This window comes from Rissa tridactyla, chromosome 11 (genome assembly GCF_028500815.1).
Source record: "Rissa tridactyla isolate bRisTri1 chromosome 11, bRisTri1.patW.cur.20221130, whole genome shotgun sequence".
Lineage (NCBI taxonomy): Eukaryota > Metazoa > Chordata > Aves > Charadriiformes > Laridae > Rissa > Rissa tridactyla.
The window spans coordinates 4,768,862-4,788,357 of record NC_071476.1 but is presented as its reverse complement, the minus strand read 5'-3'; the positions used below and the strand labels follow the sequence as shown (position 1 = coordinate 4,788,357).

Genomic DNA, 19,496 nt, shown 5'->3' with positions numbered 1-19,496 from the left:
ATGGTGTGACTTTATACATTTGTGTGAGCTGAGCAGAGTTGCAGCATTGTTGTTCCTAGCGAGATGGTTCCCCTCATCCCAGCACACAAGTTTGGTCAGCCTGTTACTAAGGCAGATCCTTCTGCTGCGTCTTAGCAATTCTTACGGTTTCAGAAAGTCCATTTAAACAGGCCAGAACTGCATAAAGAGACCTTAGAAAGCTTTATTTTTGAAAACAAGGCTTTGTGCTACACCCACTGCTTCTGGACTTTTTTTTAAAATGCAGCTGTAAGCCTTAAGATAGGAAATACGACTGCAGGGTTTATTGTTATTAGTGAAAAAGATGTTAATAACTACTCACATGTGCAGAGTTGTAGAGTTCCAAAAAATATGCTCAGATTCCCTCAAAATAACAGGCCTTAAAGGTTCAAATTGGTTTCCTTGAGACTTGTAAAAAGGCAAAGGCCGTGTGTGTTTGACGTAGGCAGATTGCGCAAAAATAACGGCCTGAGAAAGGAGGAACGTGGACTGCAAGTGAGAGTTAATGTTTCTGAAGAAGGACCAAAATACTGGCAGCGAGTTGGGTGAAGATTTTGGCTGAAGTCTGGTGAGGTCCCTAAGCCACTGCTGAGAGCTGGGGGGGTTGAAGAGGCTGTGGAAAGTAATGGTAAAAATAGGTGTTCTGGATCCTGCTGGATTGTTGAGCCTCTGAAGGTGGACACTTCCACCTGTGGTGGTTCAAAGAGAAGTAGAGCAACGATCTGCGGCTCCATCAGTGCCCAAAGGAACCGAGCTTTAGTGGCCTGTGTTTGGATGTCAGTATGTTCTCGTTAACAAGCTATTACTTGACTAATTACTCTGAATCGAACATTTCAAAGCAGTTCTCTCAGTGAAACGTACCACTTGCAGCAGACCCAAGAATTGGGTAATTGATGTAGTATTTCCTGTTTGTCAAGTGCACCTTTTAACTGATGATATCTAGTCTTAAGTTCTAAACTATCATCTCAAATATCTCCAACCACAGATTTAGCAGTAATGATAAAGAAGAATTTGCAAAGCGTGACACATGCGTTCATTTCTTGCTAAGGCTGCACTCATTTTACCGTAATTTCAAGGATCCCCCTACGTAGTAAGAATTTTAATTGGCTTCAAACATTGAAGGATCATCCTCCAAGCACTGAAGTTGGTGGCTTATTATATACCTGTTGTGTTTAAGGCCCCAGCTCAGAGCCTTCAGATATCCTCAGAGTTCATCCTGCCGTACCTATTTGGAGTATGTTCCTACTCCGCAAGTCTTGCGTTGTGTTTGGGGGGAGGAGGGGACCCGGAACTTCAGAAGCTTATGAAGAACCAAATGTAATAATAAGTAACAATACCGGAATGAGCCGCTTCTAGCCTGTGGGGAACTGTGAAGTTACTGCTTTTATTAACTTTTGCTTTATTGTCCCGTTAAAAGTGCTGCATTGTATTTAATGTTGAGTAAACCAGAGATTTCCCAAACTGTCCCCTGTTGAAGTGATGCGCACGTGCATGTGTTTCCAGAGATTTTAAGGAGTCGGTGGCAGCTTGTGATCAACCTCTGCTCAGAAACTGATCTTTCCTTTTTTTTTTAATTTCCCACTTGATATTAGTGTTTTTCCTGAGGCTGATGGAACTCTGTAATGGAAGGGTTTTCGAAAGCCTGAATTGTTTGTTGAAATGGTGTAAGCAGAAGCAGACTCCGAGTGACTTTTCCCCTCTGACTTTCACGTTAGACACTCCAGGTGAAATCTTGGCTCACCAATAGATTCTGTTAAGGTTAATTATTTTATTTCTATTTCAGTCTGGGTCTGCTGGCAGCCTGGAGAGCCAAAAGTCATGTCATATGAGTGTTTTGCAGAGAAAGGGAGTGGTTTTGCTATTCTACATGCATGTTTTACCAAAAATGCACAATTACCTATTTGAATTAAGTGTTCAATTTGATAATCTGTGACGATGGGGTTTTGAGGTGATGATGATCCAAACCAGAAGAACAAACTCACTGTGTCCCACTTGCAAGAAACTGTAGGTCTGGTCATTTCTTTAGCTTTTTTCCTCCTGTTTGGTTTTAAAATCCCAAAAGTCAGTAGTCTTTTATCCGTAATCCTGTGCTTCGGAGCAACTTTTTGAACTGATGCATATTTATTTTGCTTTTGTGGACTGGGGGAAAAAAAGTTATTCAGTGCTAAAATACTGCTGGTTCTCAAACTTTATATTTCACAGTCACCATTCTGATGTCAGTGTAACGTTTCTGAGGGCTTGAGTGTTCCTGCGTCCTATGCTGCCATCCGTGCTCAGCTGAGAACTTTTGTTTTGTATGTTAGCCAGGAAAAAAGGTTTGTGTTGCAGAATTTTAAAACCACCAGAAAACTACAAAAAGTGGCTGAGTACTAGAAAAGAACAGAACTTTTATTTGGCAAAGTTAGGGTATTAATAGGATAAGATATCTGAGTGCTCTTAAAATAATAATTCAGAATCCACTAACAGAGTTGAGTTTATTCCAGCTGAAGTCTAGAAAATCTTTCATACGGTCAACTCCACTATTTGGAGTCAGAGCAAAAGGCCATGTCATTAACTTGTAAAAATTATTAACGAGCATTTACAACCTCATGCATAATTTAGATACTTTAGAGCTGATTAAAACTAGCGATAGAAAGGCTGGGAAAATTCCAATCATCTTTCAGTTGCTGGCAATGTATGATTCCATCGTGGTACAGAATCTTGTAAATATAATAGCAAGAATTTCACGGTTTGAGCGCGCAAAACTTCTGCTGTTACGTCGTTCAGCAGAAGGCACTTGTCTTGAATAGATGTTTTCTGACGGCTGGCTGCTTGGGAAAGCGGTGTGGCGTGGCGAGAGTTAACGTGGGGTGGAGGAAACACGCGTTGGTGCAGAAGAGTAAGAGGGCTCCATTGTGGGGCGTGCAGTAGTGGGGGAGAGAGGGCTGGAGAGCAGCACCTCACACCTGGCCGGGGTTTTGCTCTCCCCCATCAGCACCATGAGAAATCAGGTAGACCTGCTGGCCACTGTCACGGTTCTGGGAGTCCTGGAGCAAGGTAAATGTCCTTTATATAACGCCAGGTAGTGTTAAGCTAATCGTATTAAACTTTGGGGAACTTGGTTCCTGTATTTTGCTTGGAGTCTCTGCGGAATGAACGTTGCTGTTTGTCAACATGGTAAAATCATGCAAAAGTTCGGCCATCGATGGGGGGAGCGTCACGCTGGAGATGTTCATTATTTAATAGGGACTAAAATGGTCCGCCAACCTCAAAGCCAGCATCCTAGAAGGAAATGAAATTTAAGTTTTAAAGTTAGAGCGATTTCAACAATAGAATGTCTTTAAAGTAAAATACTTTGTGACTGAATTTTAGCAGGTAAGTTGTATCTTAGAGTGGCTGGAGGTAGCAGAAATAAAGGCGGGTTAGTAAATATGCTGATGAAGAGGCCAGTGTACAAACGTATGTCGTATGTACGTGGAAAAGAGCATCTTGTAAACGTGTCTTTCTCCTCTGTGACCGACACTGCTATGTGTTCAATTCATATAGCTCAGCTGCACGGAGCAGATGACAAGAGGAGTTGACAGCACGCAGTAATTTGGAAACTAATGCAAGCCCTTCTGGTCAGAAATAGACGCAGACGTCTTCAGGGAAACTCAGCGACTTCTCGTAATTTAAATAGATGCGTCGGGTTTAGGCTGTTTAGAAAGAAGCAGCCGCGTTGCCAAGCTCTGTCTGCTTCTTGTGTTTAATCGTGCGGGTCCTTTGGGCAAAGCGTCTCCCCGTTGGGCTTCCGGAGGGTCAGGAAAGGGGACGCTGCCCCTGCCCGGGGTGGGGACAGAGTGCCATTTTATTAAAATCTGCACATTTCTGTGAGGGAAGGTTTGTTTGTGGGTTTTTTTTGTTGCTGAATTAACTGACTGTAGAGCTATCACACCTCTTTACTTACAAATGGATGTGAATCTCTGAGCAGCCTGATGTATTTTAGCCATCAGATGATAAATCTCTTAATATGAGCATTATTTAAAACACAAATATGCTACATGAAGAATAGAGTGCAGGATTTCTGAATTATCAGTGATTTCCTCTCCATTTACAGAGAAATATCATCAACTACAAATGGAAGATACTTCTGATTTTTTTTTTTTTTTTTTGTTATTAAACTAAGCGGGGATGGAGGGAGTGTTTATTGTGCAAAGAGAAGGCATGGAGAAAACCTGAAACTGAGCTACTGAAAGGTTGCTAAGCCCTTTCTGTTAGGAAACCCTCAGCAGCAAATCCCTAGATAGCAGTTTGGTCTCAAACAGATTTGTTTAATCAGAACTTCAAGTAGTTTTTTAGAAGTCGCACCCTAGGCATGTTGCTTTCATGCTATGGAAAGGGGAAATGGGTGCGAAACCAGCAGATAAATAGCAAGTATCGGTACCCTCTTATCTACGGTAGATCGGACAAAGTAGCCTCCTTTTATGGTCTCTGCATGGGAAGCTGAGGAGCAATTACAAGGTGCTACGTGTCTCCTTTCTCTTCACTAGTAAGAAATACGTGTGCTGGTGTCACCTTGACTCGGAGCTGTGCAGTAGCTTTTCTTGCATGTTTTGAAAGGATGTTCTGTAGGTGAGTTACGGATCTGAGATTCGTTCCGAGAAGGCAGAGCACTGAAACGCCAGCGTTCACTCTATGTACAAAAACTTCCATCACGTCCTGATGCAGGAGAGACAATGTCATGGGCAAGCTTAGTGCAGTGTTGGTTGCTTTTTATTTTCTTCTGAATTCTCCGGGAGCCCACGGTTTCCGCGTTCTTTCAAGTAACTTTCCCCTTTTTAATTTAGTTAATTTAGTTCAGCGAAGCGCTGAGTTTAATGCTCTGTAGATAACATGCCCCTGCCCTGTGTTGAACACTGTACTGGAGAGCAGAACAATGCTACCACAGTTGTTATTTCCCCCCCCACTATTTTTTTTTATGGCTTCAAAGAAAACAAAGCTTATGCGCTGTCACTGTGGGTCAGTCCCCACAGAGCTTGTTTGCCAGGTTCACTCAAATGTGGTGGGTATCGGCTATAATATGGCTTGACAAGTTTGTGGACATAATCAAATAGAGAGCGAAGGTCTGGCTGATGCTTCCCCCGAGGAGCAGAGTGCAGGGATGGCTCAGCCTCTGTGAGCTGTGTGGGATTCCACACAGGAGTTTAACTTTGGGACATGGATCACAAAAAAAAAAAAAAAAATCAGTTTGAAAGGTTCTGCAAAGTAGGTTGAACTCTTTTCCCTAAAAGTCCATGCTGAGAAGGCTTGTGCAGCGGGGGTCTTTCCAACACCTCGTTCTGAGAAGTGCTTTGGGAGGGTGATTCTTCACCCTTAACGCTTCCCCCCTGTGCCAGGTTTGGAGGACAGGTAGCCATCCTCCGAACGGCCCTTCCTCCTCTTGGGTGGTGGTTTTATGTATTATCCCTCCCTAAGCATAAGGGATCTGTTGCAGGATTTGCCTGGATATTTGTCCCTGTATACAAGCAAGATGTTAAGCATTGAGTTGATGGAGGGGTTGGGTCTGAAGCTATTCTTGCCATGCTCATCAGTCGCGAGAATGCGACGTTAGGAAGGGTGCAGATGGCATGAAGCGGGATGAAGACCGTCGCCCAGCACAATGCAGTAACTTTAGCTCAGCCCGTTTCTTGAGAGGTGGCTGGGATGAACCCTGAGAGCACTAAATAGTTGCGTAGGAGAGATGCGCTTATCTGATGCGAAGAGGAGGTAACGGGGTGGGCCATCACACTTGCATCGTCTTTTCCCCAGAGCTCTGCCAGCTGCCGCTGTGTGGCCAGCTGTGAGTTACCGTAGAGCAAGTGCTCTGGTTTCAGGGAGAGGACGCTGTATTTCACCTGGCCGCGTCTCAGGAGCAGGACCGTATCCTCACCCTTGACCGTAATCAATGTGATGCACATGAATCGGGGGGGGGGAAAGCAAACTCGTCCCTCCCCACCTTTCTCCCCCAGCACCTCTCGTTTAGGGCTGGGTCACTGCACTCAGCGTGGAAGATGCTAGAACATGTGGGTGTTCTCTTAAATGAATGTCTGTGTATTTAAATGGATAGTATGTTGTGTAATACGCAGGTCACGCAGCATCAGATTATTTACATTTCTAATTCCCTTTTCTTCTACATATGTTCTAATGCTTTTCTGCAGGCACACGCGGATCTGTCTTGTCTTTAATCTTGCAACATCTGTCCCTACTTTCCTTCTCTCTCCTGCTGTTCTGCTTTTATCTTCTTTGTTAGACAGTCCACAAGGCATCCTTGCAGCCTGGCTCCTTGGCTCTCTGTTCGATGCTCTGGAAATGCTGCTGCGTTAGGACCTTGCTAATCCAAGTGACGCGCTGAGCAGCACGATGCCACAGCCACCGAAGTAACTGGGTTTTATAGTTTTGTTTTCTCCTGTATGAGAATTCTCATTTTCAATAAAGGCAACAATACAGTAGTGCGCCTAAATAGAAACACTCGAAACATCAGCAGTCACCCGTGGGAGTAAGAACTTTCATCAAACAGTGAAACGGTCCAAATCTTCCTGTTAACAACTTCTTGTCGTTTTGAAGTGACTTTCAGTGTCCCTTACAGATGTACAAAGGAGGGATGTAGCAGACACAAGGTTAGTGCCTCGGCCCAAAATGGCACAGGCTGACAGCAGTCTGAGCGGCTCAAGCCTTGGGGCTGTCCTGCAGGAGCGAAGTGGAGGAAATAATCATCCCCTTCCCCATTTCCGTCGACTGCCATGACTAAGAGCATCTCTATCTAACTGACTTAATGATATCCCAGTGCTTCACAGTTTTGACGCTGCTCTGGGGCACGGTGCTGCCCTTGTACAAAAGCTTTGTGCCCGCTGGGTGTAGCGGGAGACGTTACGCGTTATTCCCATCAGACTGGCTGAGGGGGTACTGACACTCTGAATCCAGAGCGTGAGATTAAAAAAAGAATAACAATTCTGGGGGGGGGTGCGGACTCAGTAAGGATTTACTGTGCGTTGCCGGCCTTGCCAGGCGTGTTTGGTCTGCTGGGGAGCAGCACCCAGGGCTCTGCTGCTGCGTGGGACTATGCAAACGCCGGCGAGCACCTCGGCTCTGCGGGATAACCAAATCTGGGTTTACAGTACGGGCGTGAAATAAATGGCACATTTATTCCAGGTTGTGTGTGACAGCCCTGGACTATGAACCTAGACAGTATCAGCTCTTTTCCTCTAACCGCTTGCTTGATTTCAAGCCAGATAAAGCTTGGCCAAATGAAATGCTGCTGGACTGTTACTGTTCCTGTGTTCTTTTTTTTTTTTTTTTTTAGCCTATTTCGCGCTGCAGGTGATCTATGCCCGACGGAAATACAAGATCTCCCCTCCTGAGACAAGAGGTCACCCTGAATTTGAGCGGATCTTCAGAGCCCAGTAAGGTTTTGGCTTTTCTGAGGTGACTCCGTCTAGAGATGACTTGAGTCAAATGTCACTACCAGGAAAGACTGAAGTCACCCTCAAGTCACCTCTTCACTTACTGCTGCTGATACTAGATTATTTTTTTTTTTTAATGCTTTGCGTCCAGAGATCTGAGTTTGGATTTGGAGCACTTTGCTCTGGCTGGAGTGTTTCTGTCCATCCATGGTAATCCTCCTTCTGGCATCGTGAGAGGCAGCCAAATTACTAATTAGTGGCTGTATGGAAGAGGTGCTGAGCATTAATGCATTACAGTAATTAAATTTTACATTGATGTTGGCTCCAAATTGTGAGAGTAGCTGAAGCTATATTAGCAACCTAATGTTTGCTTGTATGTTTTTGCTGTTGAACTGAAGCAAAGGGCCTTGCTGGCAGGACCAGCTACGAGGACGTTTTAATTTTTTTTCCCTTTTTTAAGCCATTGTACCGTGAGAGTCGGCACTCGCGGGCCCATGCCGAGGGCTGTTTCTTTTTGCTCTGTTCCTACGGAGAGAGTAATGCTGGAGCTAAACTGGAAACGTTCACGGATCCCTTTGGCTTCCAGCAAGGACCAGATTCCGTCTTTCATCTCAGTCGTGCTGTTTCATAAGCGAGTCAAAGGAATGGCCGGAGGTGGTTTGAAGGGTAGCTCGAGCGCGGCACTAAATCCTGAACAAAGCAGCTGCGTTTCCTCGCCAGCGTGCAGCAAACATTTGTGGAGTGACAAAAACACCCGCTTCGGTCCTTTTGCAATGCGGTGAAGGGCCAGCCTGCATGGGAGGCAACAGCCTTTGCTAGCTGGGTAGCTGTTGATGAGGCTTTTAATTAAATAGCGGGCCGTGTGTTAACAGAGTCGTGCTGTGGGCTCCGGCGTGCCGGGAAGCCCTCCGCTATATTCTGCAGAGGCGGCAACCTCAGGGAACTTGAGTTTGAGGACGGTATTTCTTCATTGTGTGCTTTTTCATCCCTTTATTCTTTTCCCTGTGGAGAAGGATACAAATGGATAATTTGTTTTGATATATTAAAAAAATAAAAAAGAAAGCGGGGGGGGAGAAAGGTATTGACTTATTACTCACTCGTGGAAGCCTGGCAGCCTCCCCTCGCTGGGGCTCGAACTGCATTTGCAGTGTAAGGTTCTTCAGACTTTTTCCAGCTCCCAATCTGGCTCCATTCCCTAAGGCTTGGTAAATTTGTGGCCAAATTTAAGATTAAATTGCTTAGGGAATGGTAAAATGTAGGAGAAATCAAGAAAAAAAACAAAACATTGTCTTTAGCGTAGTTCCCACTGTCCTTTGTTGTAGAAAATCTGCCTTTTTGTCTGTAAAAGAAAAAGGGAGGAAGAAAAGAAAACCTGGCTGCAGATCTGATCACCTTCTGCTGATTTAAGTCTGGGAGAAGGCTCCTTCTTGCAGCATGACTTGTGTGACACCCAAATTTGAGCTGTGCTCGCCCAAGGGGAAGAGAATGCTCCTTAAATAATGTCAAGGAACCTCTACCCCTGCAGCTTCTAAGCTGTAGCTGCACTCGATGTCTGTGAAGGCGCCGTGTGTGGGGCCGAGGATGGAGCCTTTGAGGGTCCAGCAAAGACAAATCTCCATCTCAGCCACAGCTCGTCATTGCGAGGTCCACGTGAACGCGGGTGAGATGAACGCTGTGTGTTGTTTGGGTGCTTTTCTTCTCTAAAATACAGATATTGGGTGTCCTTGGTCACAGAAAAGGCCCTTTCTCCCCAGCACAGCACATCAATGTTTCTTATCAGCCCTTTCGTTTTGCTCTGACGTGTGCTTCCAGCTCACCCCTCTGGCCTCCGTTAACTGGTTTCTGCCGTACAAGGGTGCAGTTTTAACTCTCATCTCCGGTTCTCACCAGGGTGAATTGTGCAGAGTACTTCCCGATCTTTGTCTCGCTCCTCTGGGTTGCTGGAATCTTCTTCCATCAAGGTAAGGGGGGGAGGGGGAACCCCAGCCCAAACCACATGCACAAACCAAAGAAACCCCAATTTAAATCCCATTGTGACTCAGGCACATCCCATCTGTCCCCGTGAGGCTGTTACACAGGGAAAGCGAAGTTCCCCTTTGGCTGGATGGACTAAGGAGTGCCCCAACTCCAGTGTGCATGAAGCCGCTGGTAGCAGCCGAGCGGGTCTCCTGCCCAGAGGAGAAGTTTGGTGGCATCAGCAGCCAGTGCTCCTTCGCCAGAGCCTGCTGTCCCCCAAGCTGTATCTCTTAGATAAGGTCAGGCTGCCGCACGGCGCCAGGGTGGCAGCAAGCTGAAGCAGAGCTAAACATGATACCCAAATCGCTATGTCAGAATGAGAAACCATAACCCAAACAATTAGTCATCCACCGTCCATCCCGTACCAAGTGGGTTTCAGGGATTCAGCTGCTGCCATGGGGAAGATGTGAGGAAGGACCATGGAAGGGAGCGTTGCAAACCCAAGTCCTCCTGGGGCAACTTTTTGGGGCAGGGAAGTTCATCCCTCACAAAGAGAGAAGGAAGAAAACCGGTTTAAACTCCCACAGCGTTGTGGCCATGCCCCCTCTGCAGGGGCAAGCTGGGGTGGGGGGTGGCGGTGGGGGGCATGGGTGACTGAGCTGGGCTGCAGCTCTGGCAGCGTCCAGGGACCCCCAGACCCGTCAGGACTTGGCTCCCCTCTCCCCCACAGGTGTGGCTGCCGTGTGTGGGCTGCTGTACCTCTACACCCGCTTCAAGTATTTTCATGGATACGCTGCGGCTGCGCAAGGACGGTTAGTACACCCGGCCGGGGCTGTGGGCACCCCAAACCACCCAGGGAGGCTGGGTGCAGGATGCGTCCCCCGGGGCAGGTTTCCTTCCCACGGGTGGGGCTGAAGGTGGGTTTGCATCACCCCCTTCTCCTCCTCTCCTGCCCCTGCACGCTCGTGGCCCCACCAGCTCTTCCCCAGCAGTGTCCCAGAGGAGAATGGGGGACACCAAAGTCCTCACCAGCATGTTGGCAGGTGGTGTCTGATGATGTTTGCTCCCTGCACAGGTTGGGGCCACTCTATGCCAGTGCCCGGCTGCTCTGGCTGCTGCTGGGGCTGGCGGTGGCCGGGCTCCTGGCACACTTCTTGCTGCCTGGCTCCTCTGCATGGACGGCAGCGCTGGTGCAGCCCCTCCAGCTGCTCGGTGCCTGGTAAGCGGCACCACCGCTCTCCCAAAACCGCTGCTGGCCCTCGGCGGAGGGGAGGCAGTTGTGTGGCACGGTCAGAGACGACATATCTCCCCAGCTCTGTGCTTACCTTTGAAGGGAGGTGGACGCTGGCACCCCTCTGCTTGCAAAGCTCTGCTCCTCAGAGATAATGTCCCTTCTAGCGAACACTGCCCAGCCTCTGCCCGTGGGCTTCACAGCCGGGTTTTGTAGCACCTTCTGCTCTAAAACCTCTAACGCCTTTGGCTCTGCCTCGTGGACCATGGGTGAACCCATAAGCTGTCATCACTCCTTACTGCTCTGATGATCTATGTTGAAGGATCACATCATGGATATATAAAAAATAAATTCCTTTTCTCAGTAGAAATCACCTGTGATTGTCAAAGGCGCTCAGGAACCATGTGTGATAACATCTGAAGGTTAGGGGAATGGGTTGCATGGGAAAAGCTGCTGTTATTAAAACTAACTTGAAAGGGTGGGTAAACTTGTCAAAACCCTTATCCAAGCTTTGGGAAAAAAAGCCTGACTCTAGTCAAATGCTAATTTCTGTGTTTGGCGTTGGTTTGAATGGTCTTGACTCGGCCCTGATTTCACTTATCACCAACCCATGGGAAGGATTTTGCCCCCTCTCTCTAGATTTCAACCCCCGCTGCAAACTCAGCATTCGCAGGTAACTAAAGCAGGCATCACCCAGGCAACTCCTTGCAAAGTTGTATGCAGGAAGAAAAAAAAGCAATATATTTTGTAAAACAACTGTTGCACAAGTGCACCCTCAGGCATACAGTTGCCCAAGTGCCTTCCTTGGTCCCCACCGAGGAAAAAGCTGACCAACCTTTCCTTTTTTAATAACTGCTAAAGGTTTCTGTGATGCTGGGGCAAAAATAGCAGCCTCCCCCCTGGGCTGCTCTAAGTGCTTTCCCCAGCACGAGCGATGCTTTGGGAGTATTGGGTACTGGTGAGTGCTGAGGAATGGCTGCGTTTCAGGTGTAGGGGCTCCAGCTGGTCCCTGCCCTCCCTTGGGGACACGCATGGTCCTGGGGAGGGGAATGGGCAGGCAGAGCCCGATCAGGCGCCTCCCCGCTGCCAGTGACTCTCACCACCGCACCAAAGGTTTAAATTCAGCTTTTATTACAGTGCACATTATTTTATATATTTATATAGAGAGATGTACTTGAAAAATCAAATGTATCCAATAATAAAAAATACAGCACATTAAAGTAGTATAATGCATTCCAGTGTATAGCTGAAGAGACATTGGGATTTACACTAATCCCTACTATTTTTGAACTGGGCTAGTTCTCCTTTTTTCCCCCCCCCAAAAAAAAATTTCACACCTATCAATAACTGAAAAAGTTATTTAAAAAGATGGTCTCTGCACTCAATCTCAAGGCATGAAGACACTGGAGACTTCACCGTGAGTTAAGGGGCTGTGTTCGATGCTGGCAGGCACAGTGTGGCGTATTTTATTTTTTTCTTTTTGTTTTCCCTGCCATACTCATAGCTCCAACCCCTTTGGATTTGTTCCTCCTCCACTGAAGGAGGGTCAATCTTCACCTCGCTTAATCCTCAGCTGTGGCCAGGGCCATTGCCTGGGTGAAGGCAAGGCAGATCTTGGTCGCTGGCCATCTCCATCCTGGCAGGACTCAACATGACCAAGCCCCCCCCACCCCTACTCTGTCTCCAAATACAGCCAGCGATTGCCCTGTCCTGGGCTGAAGGTGCTTGTAGTCCCCACGCTTGCTAAAGCTCATCCTGATCCCAAAACTGTCCATTGTGTCAGGCAGGGACGCGCATGGCAGCCATGCAGCTGTGAGGGGCTGAGGGAAGCGCCCAGGCCTTGCCGGGGGGGGGAGCGAAGCCAGCCCTCCGTATGGCATATTGGGTTTTGCTTTTTGCTTTTCTTCCGGAGAAGACACCGTCCTGGCCCCGCAGCACCGGCTGGGGATGGTGGTGCCGTCCTGGCAGCCCCTTTGCCAAGGCCCGTCGGCCTGTGCCGCCTCCTGGCAGCCGGGCCCGTGCCTCGCCGGCATGGCTGTCTTTGTGCCCGGGCGAGGCGCCGCGGGGAGGAGGGAGCAGGAGGGGAGGGAGCAGGACCGGGGATCCACGCGTGTCCACCCTTCCTCATGCCCGTGTCACTCCGCTTTTTTGATAAAAATCTGCAAGGAGAGAGGGCTGGGATCAGAGAAAGCCGTGGCGGCGGGGAGCCCCGGGCTCGGGTGACAAAGCCTGGCTTACCTCGCTCAGGATGATCCACACCGGGGAGTCGGTCTGGATGGACAGCCTGATGGCCTCCAGCGGCCCAAAGGATGGGTCCACCTCACCCTCCGCGACGCCCTTGGAGAAGGAGCCTGGCAGGGAGAGCACAAGGGTGACGTGGGGACGGTCCCCTGGCAGCCAGCCCCCACTGAGGGGACCAGGAGCAGCCATGGCAGCCCCTGCGCACGGCGCCCCGACACCAGAGACATGGGCTGAAAGCCAGCAGCGTGGAGGGCAATACAGTGCAAAATGCTACACTGAGGGGCACAAAACATCAGCTACGCAGAACGAAATGGGGAGTATTTGGCTAAATATCACTGCTGTGCGAAAGGGGAGCAGAGCGGACTGATGGCAGCACTGTCCTGTAAGAGATAAGGGTCGGTTCAGGATCCACGCCACGGAGGCAAGTCTTATATCTATAGTTTTGGAAAAGTTGCAGCCTGTTGCTGTGTTCCATTTTCAGGTGTGATTTTTTTTTTAATTTTTTTTTTTTAAATGCCACTGGGAGAAACCAGACAGCATGCAGAGGAATGCTAAAGAGGCAAAAAGCTATGCATGCCAGGGAATTTTTCTTTTATTTGTCTACTTAAAAAAAACCCCAAAGAAGTCGTCTTAGCAGGGACACCAGGGCTTTACCACACACCACTGGGTCCCCATAGGCTGCAGCCCCTCGCTCTTGTCCAAGGGCAGGACAAAGCACTAAAACAAAGTCAGGTGGCAGGAGATAAAAGTCCAAGCTGCAAGTGGTGCGAGTACTGAGACAGGCTGAGATCACGAAATTGCCCGCGGTGGAAGTTTTTACCACCAGGTTAGGCAAATGGATAATCCGAATAATTTGGTCCCAGCTCTGAGCAGAGACAGGCAGAAACACAGGACTGGAAACTACCTGAAGAGGACACCTAGTCTAAGAGGGGAGGGAGGGCAGTGGAAGAGAGGAGACAGTGACAATTAAATCCAATTCCAACCTGGCTCCTGGCAAGCAGAAATTACTCGTTGCCAAGTAAACAGCACTAAGGGTCTCGATTCACTTGAGGGTGAGGCTATGGGCTGTATTATCAAACGCAAGGGGCAGTTTACGACCCCGCACCCTGCTGTACCTATCTGTATGTAGCCATCTGGCGTCCTGCGGTATTTGACGGCTGTGCCTCTTCCCTCCTGCAAGGCTTCCTTATCCGACTGCAGGCTCTGTGGGAAGGAGAGGAGCTCTGCACAAGGCCAGTGGTAAGAGCCACCCAAAAGCCCCAGGCAACAGCAGCAGTCCCAGCGCTGCCCTTGCCAGCAGCCCTTGGCATCTTTCCCCCTGCCTGGCACCCCGAGCCTCAAGCCCCAAACCAGGAGGACATCTGCTGCCCTCATGCTGCTCCTTCCACTGCACTACCCTGGCTCCGTCCCCTCCATTTGAGCATCCCCTCTGCAGCCATGGATGGCTCCCATAGCAACTGCTCAGCACAGCATCCCTGCTCCCAAGGTGGTACCACACCAGGCGTGACTCCCTGGTTCCCAGCCACCACCTCTCAAAGGCAATGCCTCTTGTAAAGCTTTTCCTGAGGCTTTAAGCAGCTCCCTTTTCTCAAACCTCTTTCGCTTCCCACTCCACCCCCATCTCAATTCTCAATAAAACACTTACGTCAAACGGCAAAACCTCCACAGTCGTATTGAAGAGTTTGTCTTCTGGGTGCTCAATGTTCCCGCTGCGGAAGAAGAACCTGCGACAAAGACCAAAGCCACAGAAACCCACATTGAGTGAAGGGGGACATGACGGCTTTCACCCCAGCTGAACTATCAAACAGCTCAACCTCACATGCACCTTCCCAAAAAGCCCCCAGGCACATGGTTTGTAACAAGACCACCTGTGCCAGATTAGCAAACAGTAGATTGCTCACAGCTGCGGGAAAGCAAAGGGCTCCAGCAGACATGGCCCCACCAAAAAAGGGTCAAATTATCCTGCCCTTGGAAGAGCACTGCTCCCTCTCCTTGGGAGCAGAAGGCGTGCAAGAAATTCAACACGAGGCAGAATAGTGAAAGGAAAGTGTCTCCTCACGTTCCAGGCTGTCATCGTGTCCCCTGTCACCAAAACCCCCAGGCACTTGCCTTTCAATGCGGAGCGGCTTGAAGAACCTGAATCTGATGAAGTCTCCGGCTGTGGGAGTGAAGGCCCAGAAGAAGTCCTCCCGCAGGTAAGCCTTCTCCAAGGTGAAGTGCTGGTAGGTTTTCAGGCTGGTGCTCACCTCCGCAGGGGGGTTGACATGCTCTTTCCGCAGGGCCTGCTTGCCAAAGTCCTTGTCCTTGGTGGGGGCAAAGCAAAACGGCAGAAAAGGGTCACGAGCTGCTCTTGCCCATAAGGAACAAGAGTCACAGCAACAAGGCACCCCAAACTAAAAGCTCTCGATTTGCACCGTGCAGAAGGGTGAGTGATGGAAGTCATCTGGGGAAGGTACCAGGGGAATGTGTATCCCAGGAGGACGCAACGTCAGGAGAGGCAGCACAAAGAAGCACCACTGCTCTGCACCGTGATCTGGCACCAAAGAGCCCCTCATTGCCCAAGCATCCTCGAACCCCTGTCCCTACCCCAGGAGCACTGCAAACAGTCCTCACACCCGAGGAGAAGGTGGCTGGGAGGCTGACAATAGCATAAAATGGATTACATGGCCTGATGGGCACTGCACTGTGGTACAAACTGGATTACACCATCCTTCACCTGGGGACTGGACAGACACAGGACTGAGGACAGCCCAGGGATGCGTGTCTACAGGACCTGCACGTATAGCTGTGGGAAGCTTGGTTTTGTTGATGTTTAAACACACACAAACAATTCAAGCTCTTACACAGCAAGCTCAAGTTTGCATAACAGCAAATCCCAGGAACAAGGAGCGGGGTGGGAAGGAAGTCAGAGCAACCCAGGAGTCATCTCTCCAGGGTTTTTCACTAGATGCTTTGAAATCACTTGACCGGACCATGGTTCGACACTCAGGATGGGTGGCCTGGACCAGTACCAAGGTTTAAAAGCTTGCAGCGACTCTTGGTACATGTCACTGCCATGCTGACAAGCAAGAGCTACAGGAGCTCACTGTAATTCAGAATAAAACACAACTACTGCACAGAAATCCAGCCGCCACCATCCCAGCAGTTGTTGTCACTGATGTCCCCACCCCAAAAGCAGCCAGTTCCCGTGTGCCTGGAGGCCGGGCCTGGCAGAAAGGGCATCTGCAGCTTGAAGAGGCAGCTGGTACTTACCTTCAGCTTCTGTATCTTCCCAGCCAAGGAGGAGTGGGTTCCCACGTGCTGGAAGAGCGAGGGCTTGAAGCGGATCCTCAGGTTTGCCTTCTGCCTGTCGCAGTGTTTCTGAAATGAGACAACCCCACAGAGCCCTATGGTTAAACCATGCGGGAGGAACGGACAAGGGCATGACCAAACCCCAGGGAAAGAGGAGTGATAAACAGCCCTCACCCTCCATCTCTGCGCCTTTGTTGGCAAGAGGGCTTTTAACGGCACTTTGGGGCACCTTGACCATGACTGTCGTCCAGTCACCCACCAGGCTCTGCAGGGCAGCCAGAGTGCCCCGGTTTAAGTGCCAAATGTCTCCTTGCCAAGCATAGCTTAGCAAACGCTGAGCTAATCTCTGGGTGCTGTCAGGTAGGGACAGCCAGAGAATGTAGTTTCTTTCATCCTTGGCTTATCAGTAAAGCCTTTTTCCTACAACTCGGAGCTTGGGATCACGGATGTCTGAAGGTACAGCAAGCCCTGGGATGGTTCAGAGCCCAAAAGAACAGGTAGCAAGTGCAGGATCTATTCAGACAGGCAGCGTTTTCAGTTTGTTGGCAGGCGTTGTTGGACAGATGTACGGCACGTGCCATTGTCTGAGCTGTCTGGCTGTTTCATGCCTGTCCCACCTCATAAATAAACTTGGAGATGCAACTCTGATCCAACTCCGATTTTCCACGGGGTGGAGGGAGAGAGACAATGGAGAAGGAATAAAGGACAAAGGGGAAAAACACTGAGAGCGTGAAGACGAGAACTCACGTTTTAAAAATAGTTCATTTCTCTCAGTTTGGGGGAGCTGGACGAAAATACAGGGTTAAAAACCGGAGGGAAAGGATATTTGTTTTCCGAATTTTGCTTTTTCCAAGAAAAGAAACACACGCGCAGCCCAACCACCATCTGCTCTCGCAACCTCCCACCCAAGAGCAACCCCGGCAGAAATCCCGCTGCCGGCCGCTGCGTCAGCGGCTGCCTGGCACCAGGCAGGGCGCAGCGGGGAAAGCCAGCCACACCGAGCCCCCGCCATGGGCTACCCGCATGGGCCACTGCGCCGGGAGCTGGGAAATTCCAGGCATGACGCCTGCGAGCTGCAGAGGAGATAATCCCCTAATCCAGCTCATATTACATTAGAAAATTAAAACAAGCCATGCTAACGGGAGAGACCCTGCTCATTGTCAGCAACCCCAGACACAACCCCATCAGGTCCGATCTCACTCCTGATGGGGAAAGGAGGAGGAATGGGAACGGAGGGCATCTCCGGATTTCCCCCTCTCTCTCCCTTTTTCCCCTTCTGCTAAAGAAGCATTTGCTGAAAGCAGCGTTGTCTCAGTCGAGCCAGGAGGGGGAATGGCTCAGTTGGTGGTAAGAAGGTCATCCTTTCACACAGCTTTACCCCAGGTAAATCTAAAATTAGCTAAAAAAGAAAGAGCAGAATATACCCAGAGCAGGCAAAAAGCACTTACCAAAAGCTCAGGTCAAACAAACTCTCAATCAAAAAGACAAATCCTCCCCGCTACCAATTTGATTCTGCACAGTGGGATTTACAAGGGAAAGCCATGTTTGAAAGGGTGCTGTGCAGAGTTAATCATGCAAACAGTGGGGGAAAGGAGCCAGAAATCCACACAGAAAGTAGGTTAATTTTTAAAAAGGCAACACATTTAAGAGGTTTGCAGTTTCCCCTGGGAAAACCTTGGCTCCGCCAGGCAGGAGAAGACGAGCAAAGATGAGCTAAGGAGATGATCCTGCGCAGCAGGATCTGCACTTAATCAATGCTCAAGCTGAAGATTTTGAATGGGGGGGCCACAGACGGCAGCATCGTTCCCAGCTCCATCGCGGCATCCTGGCCTCACCCATGGCAGTGAGGACCTTGGGGACTGACAGACAGCCCTGAGGACTGCTCTGCCACGCAGATGGTCTGAAGTGCCACGACATGATGGACACCACCTGAGACTGGTCCTGCTGCACACGAGGGGCTGGAGCTGCCTCTGCCAGGGATCAGGCCAAATTAAAACACATCCCTGCCCTAATTCTGCAGAGCCCTGAGGCTGTCCTGTCCCCCCAACGCATAAATACAGTATTTATCCCCGGGGTGACCACTTGCTCTAGCATTTGCCACTACAAAATAATTGTGGCTATGAGGTCCACCCTAAGCAACTGGCTTCAAGTGCTGCAGGGGGACTCCGCTGCTCATTCTCTGCCGGGGGAGGAGAGCGAACGAGTGTATGAGTAAATACAATATGTTCAGAGAGGAGACAGGAGAGGATCTGGTGGTGAGCTCATCTTACACGTACTGTCACACACAATCCTCCTCTGCCCTTCCCACTCGCTTTAGCCCCTTGCTGCTGCCGCCGCTGGGAGTTCAAACACAACCTCCACAGGGCAATGGGGGCTTCTGTGCTGCCAGTCTGCAAGGCCTCGTGCAGATATAGCTCCACAAATGAGATGGCAGCATGAAAACGGAGCCCATTTCACCTCTTCGCACCCTCCTAGAAACCTCGACAGGAGCTTTGCGTGCTCTGGCTTCATTTTGGCATGCTGCGTGCGACAGGCTTGCTCTCGGGTCATCTGGGGTGAGCTCTCTGGGCAGCCTGTATGTGTGCTCCAGGCGGGTACGGCACAGGAGACCAGAGCCAAAGGGTTATTCTGGGGTTATAGTTAGCGAGCAGGGAACGGCTTCAGGGAGAGAAGCACACTGTAATGAAAAACAACACAGAAGAATGGGGAACAGCTACTCTCCTCAAGGACTGGAGGAAGAATACCCTGTTAGTGCTTAGATGCAGAAATAATGCCGCTTCTGACAGCTGCAGACTACAAAAGCCTGAACTCCCAGGTCTTTGCTTACACAATGCGCATGGATGCCCCGCAGCACGCTCCACAGGAACGGCATGGCTCAGTGCAAAGTCAGTTAGCACCAGAGCTCACAGAAAAGATCCTCTGGAGACACAGACTGAGCATACATTTGCCCACGCACAAAACGTTCCCCTTCAATGGAAGTTATTTACGTACTGCGTCTTTTTCGGGGTTGCAGACTTTCACCCAAAGGATGTGATCCAGCAGCCAGTCGATGGGTTTGTCCTTATAGAACATCAGGATGAACTCCACGATCAAGCTCAGATCCAGAGATTTGAACATTTTTCCTACGGCACAAAGAAAGGGAGGAGACAGAGCAGCTACGGTATGAAATGGTCAATAACCAGAGCTGGGTAGAAAAAAACGTGGGAGACTGGGCAGGGGAGGTTGGATGTATCCATCTCTCTACGTAAAGGAAAGAGCATGCAGCTCTGTACTATGTACCAGTACTGCTGGCATTGCTAATACAGTTCCGGATTTAATATTTATCACAGAATTAGAAGGCATTAGTGCCTCACAGGTCACGA

At 49.4% G+C, this 19,496-nt stretch overlaps 2 protein-coding genes across 3 annotated transcripts in view; one reads left to right on the top strand and one right to left on the bottom strand.

Annotated features, from left to right (window-relative positions):
- The first annotated feature begins 132 nt into the window (after nt 1–132).
- Nucleotides 133–11,716, top strand: LOC128915945 (leukotriene C4 synthase-like). The gene is made up of 5 exons (XM_054216927.1): nt 133–3,054; nt 7,316–7,415; nt 9,306–9,376; nt 10,102–10,183; nt 10,447–11,716. The coding sequence occupies exons 1-5, from the start codon at nt 2,997–2,999 to the stop codon at nt 10,592–10,594; spliced, it is 459 nt and encodes a 152-aa protein (XP_054072902.1). The 5' UTR covers nt 133–2,996; the 3' UTR covers nt 10,595–11,716.
- Nucleotides 11,717–19,496, bottom strand: part of MGAT4B (alpha-1,3-mannosyl-glycoprotein 4-beta-N-acetylglucosaminyltransferase B) — a 52,755-nt gene continuing 44,975 nt past the window's right edge. Inside the window, exons 9-15 of one of the 2 annotated variants that reach the window (XM_054216924.1) lie at nt 19,126–19,256; nt 16,096–16,203; nt 14,953–15,146; nt 14,489–14,567; nt 13,959–14,046; nt 12,841–12,953; nt 11,717–12,761 (exon numbers count right to left, since the gene is read on the bottom strand). In XM_054216924.1, the coding sequence (XP_054072899.1) occupies nt 12,738–12,761; nt 12,841–12,953; nt 13,959–14,046; nt 14,489–14,567; nt 14,953–15,146; nt 16,096–16,203; nt 19,126–19,256 (737 nt within the window). In that variant the 3' untranslated portion in view covers nt 11,717–12,737. The remainder of the gene's footprint in view (nt 12,762–12,840; nt 12,954–13,958; nt 14,047–14,488; nt 14,568–14,952; nt 15,147–16,095; nt 16,204–19,125; nt 19,257–19,496) is intronic. The other variant, XM_054216925.1, reaches the window with a different exon arrangement.

What these genes read in the sequence shown, in the direction of transcription:
- LOC128915945 (XM_054216927.1), top strand. Translation starts at nt 2,997, where the DNA reads ATGAGAAATCAGGTAGACCTGCTGGCCACTGTCACGGTTCTGGGAGTC. An exon ending in GAGCGGATCTTCAGAGCCCA is followed by an intron (nt 7,416 to 9,305) that starts GTAAGGTTTTGG and finishes GGTTCTCACCAG; the next exon opens with GGTGAATTGTGCAGAGTACT. An exon ending in TGGAATCTTCTTCCATCAAG is followed by an intron (nt 9,377 to 10,101) that starts GTAAGGGGGGGA and finishes TCTCCCCCACAG; the next exon opens with GTGTGGCTGCCGTGTGTGGG.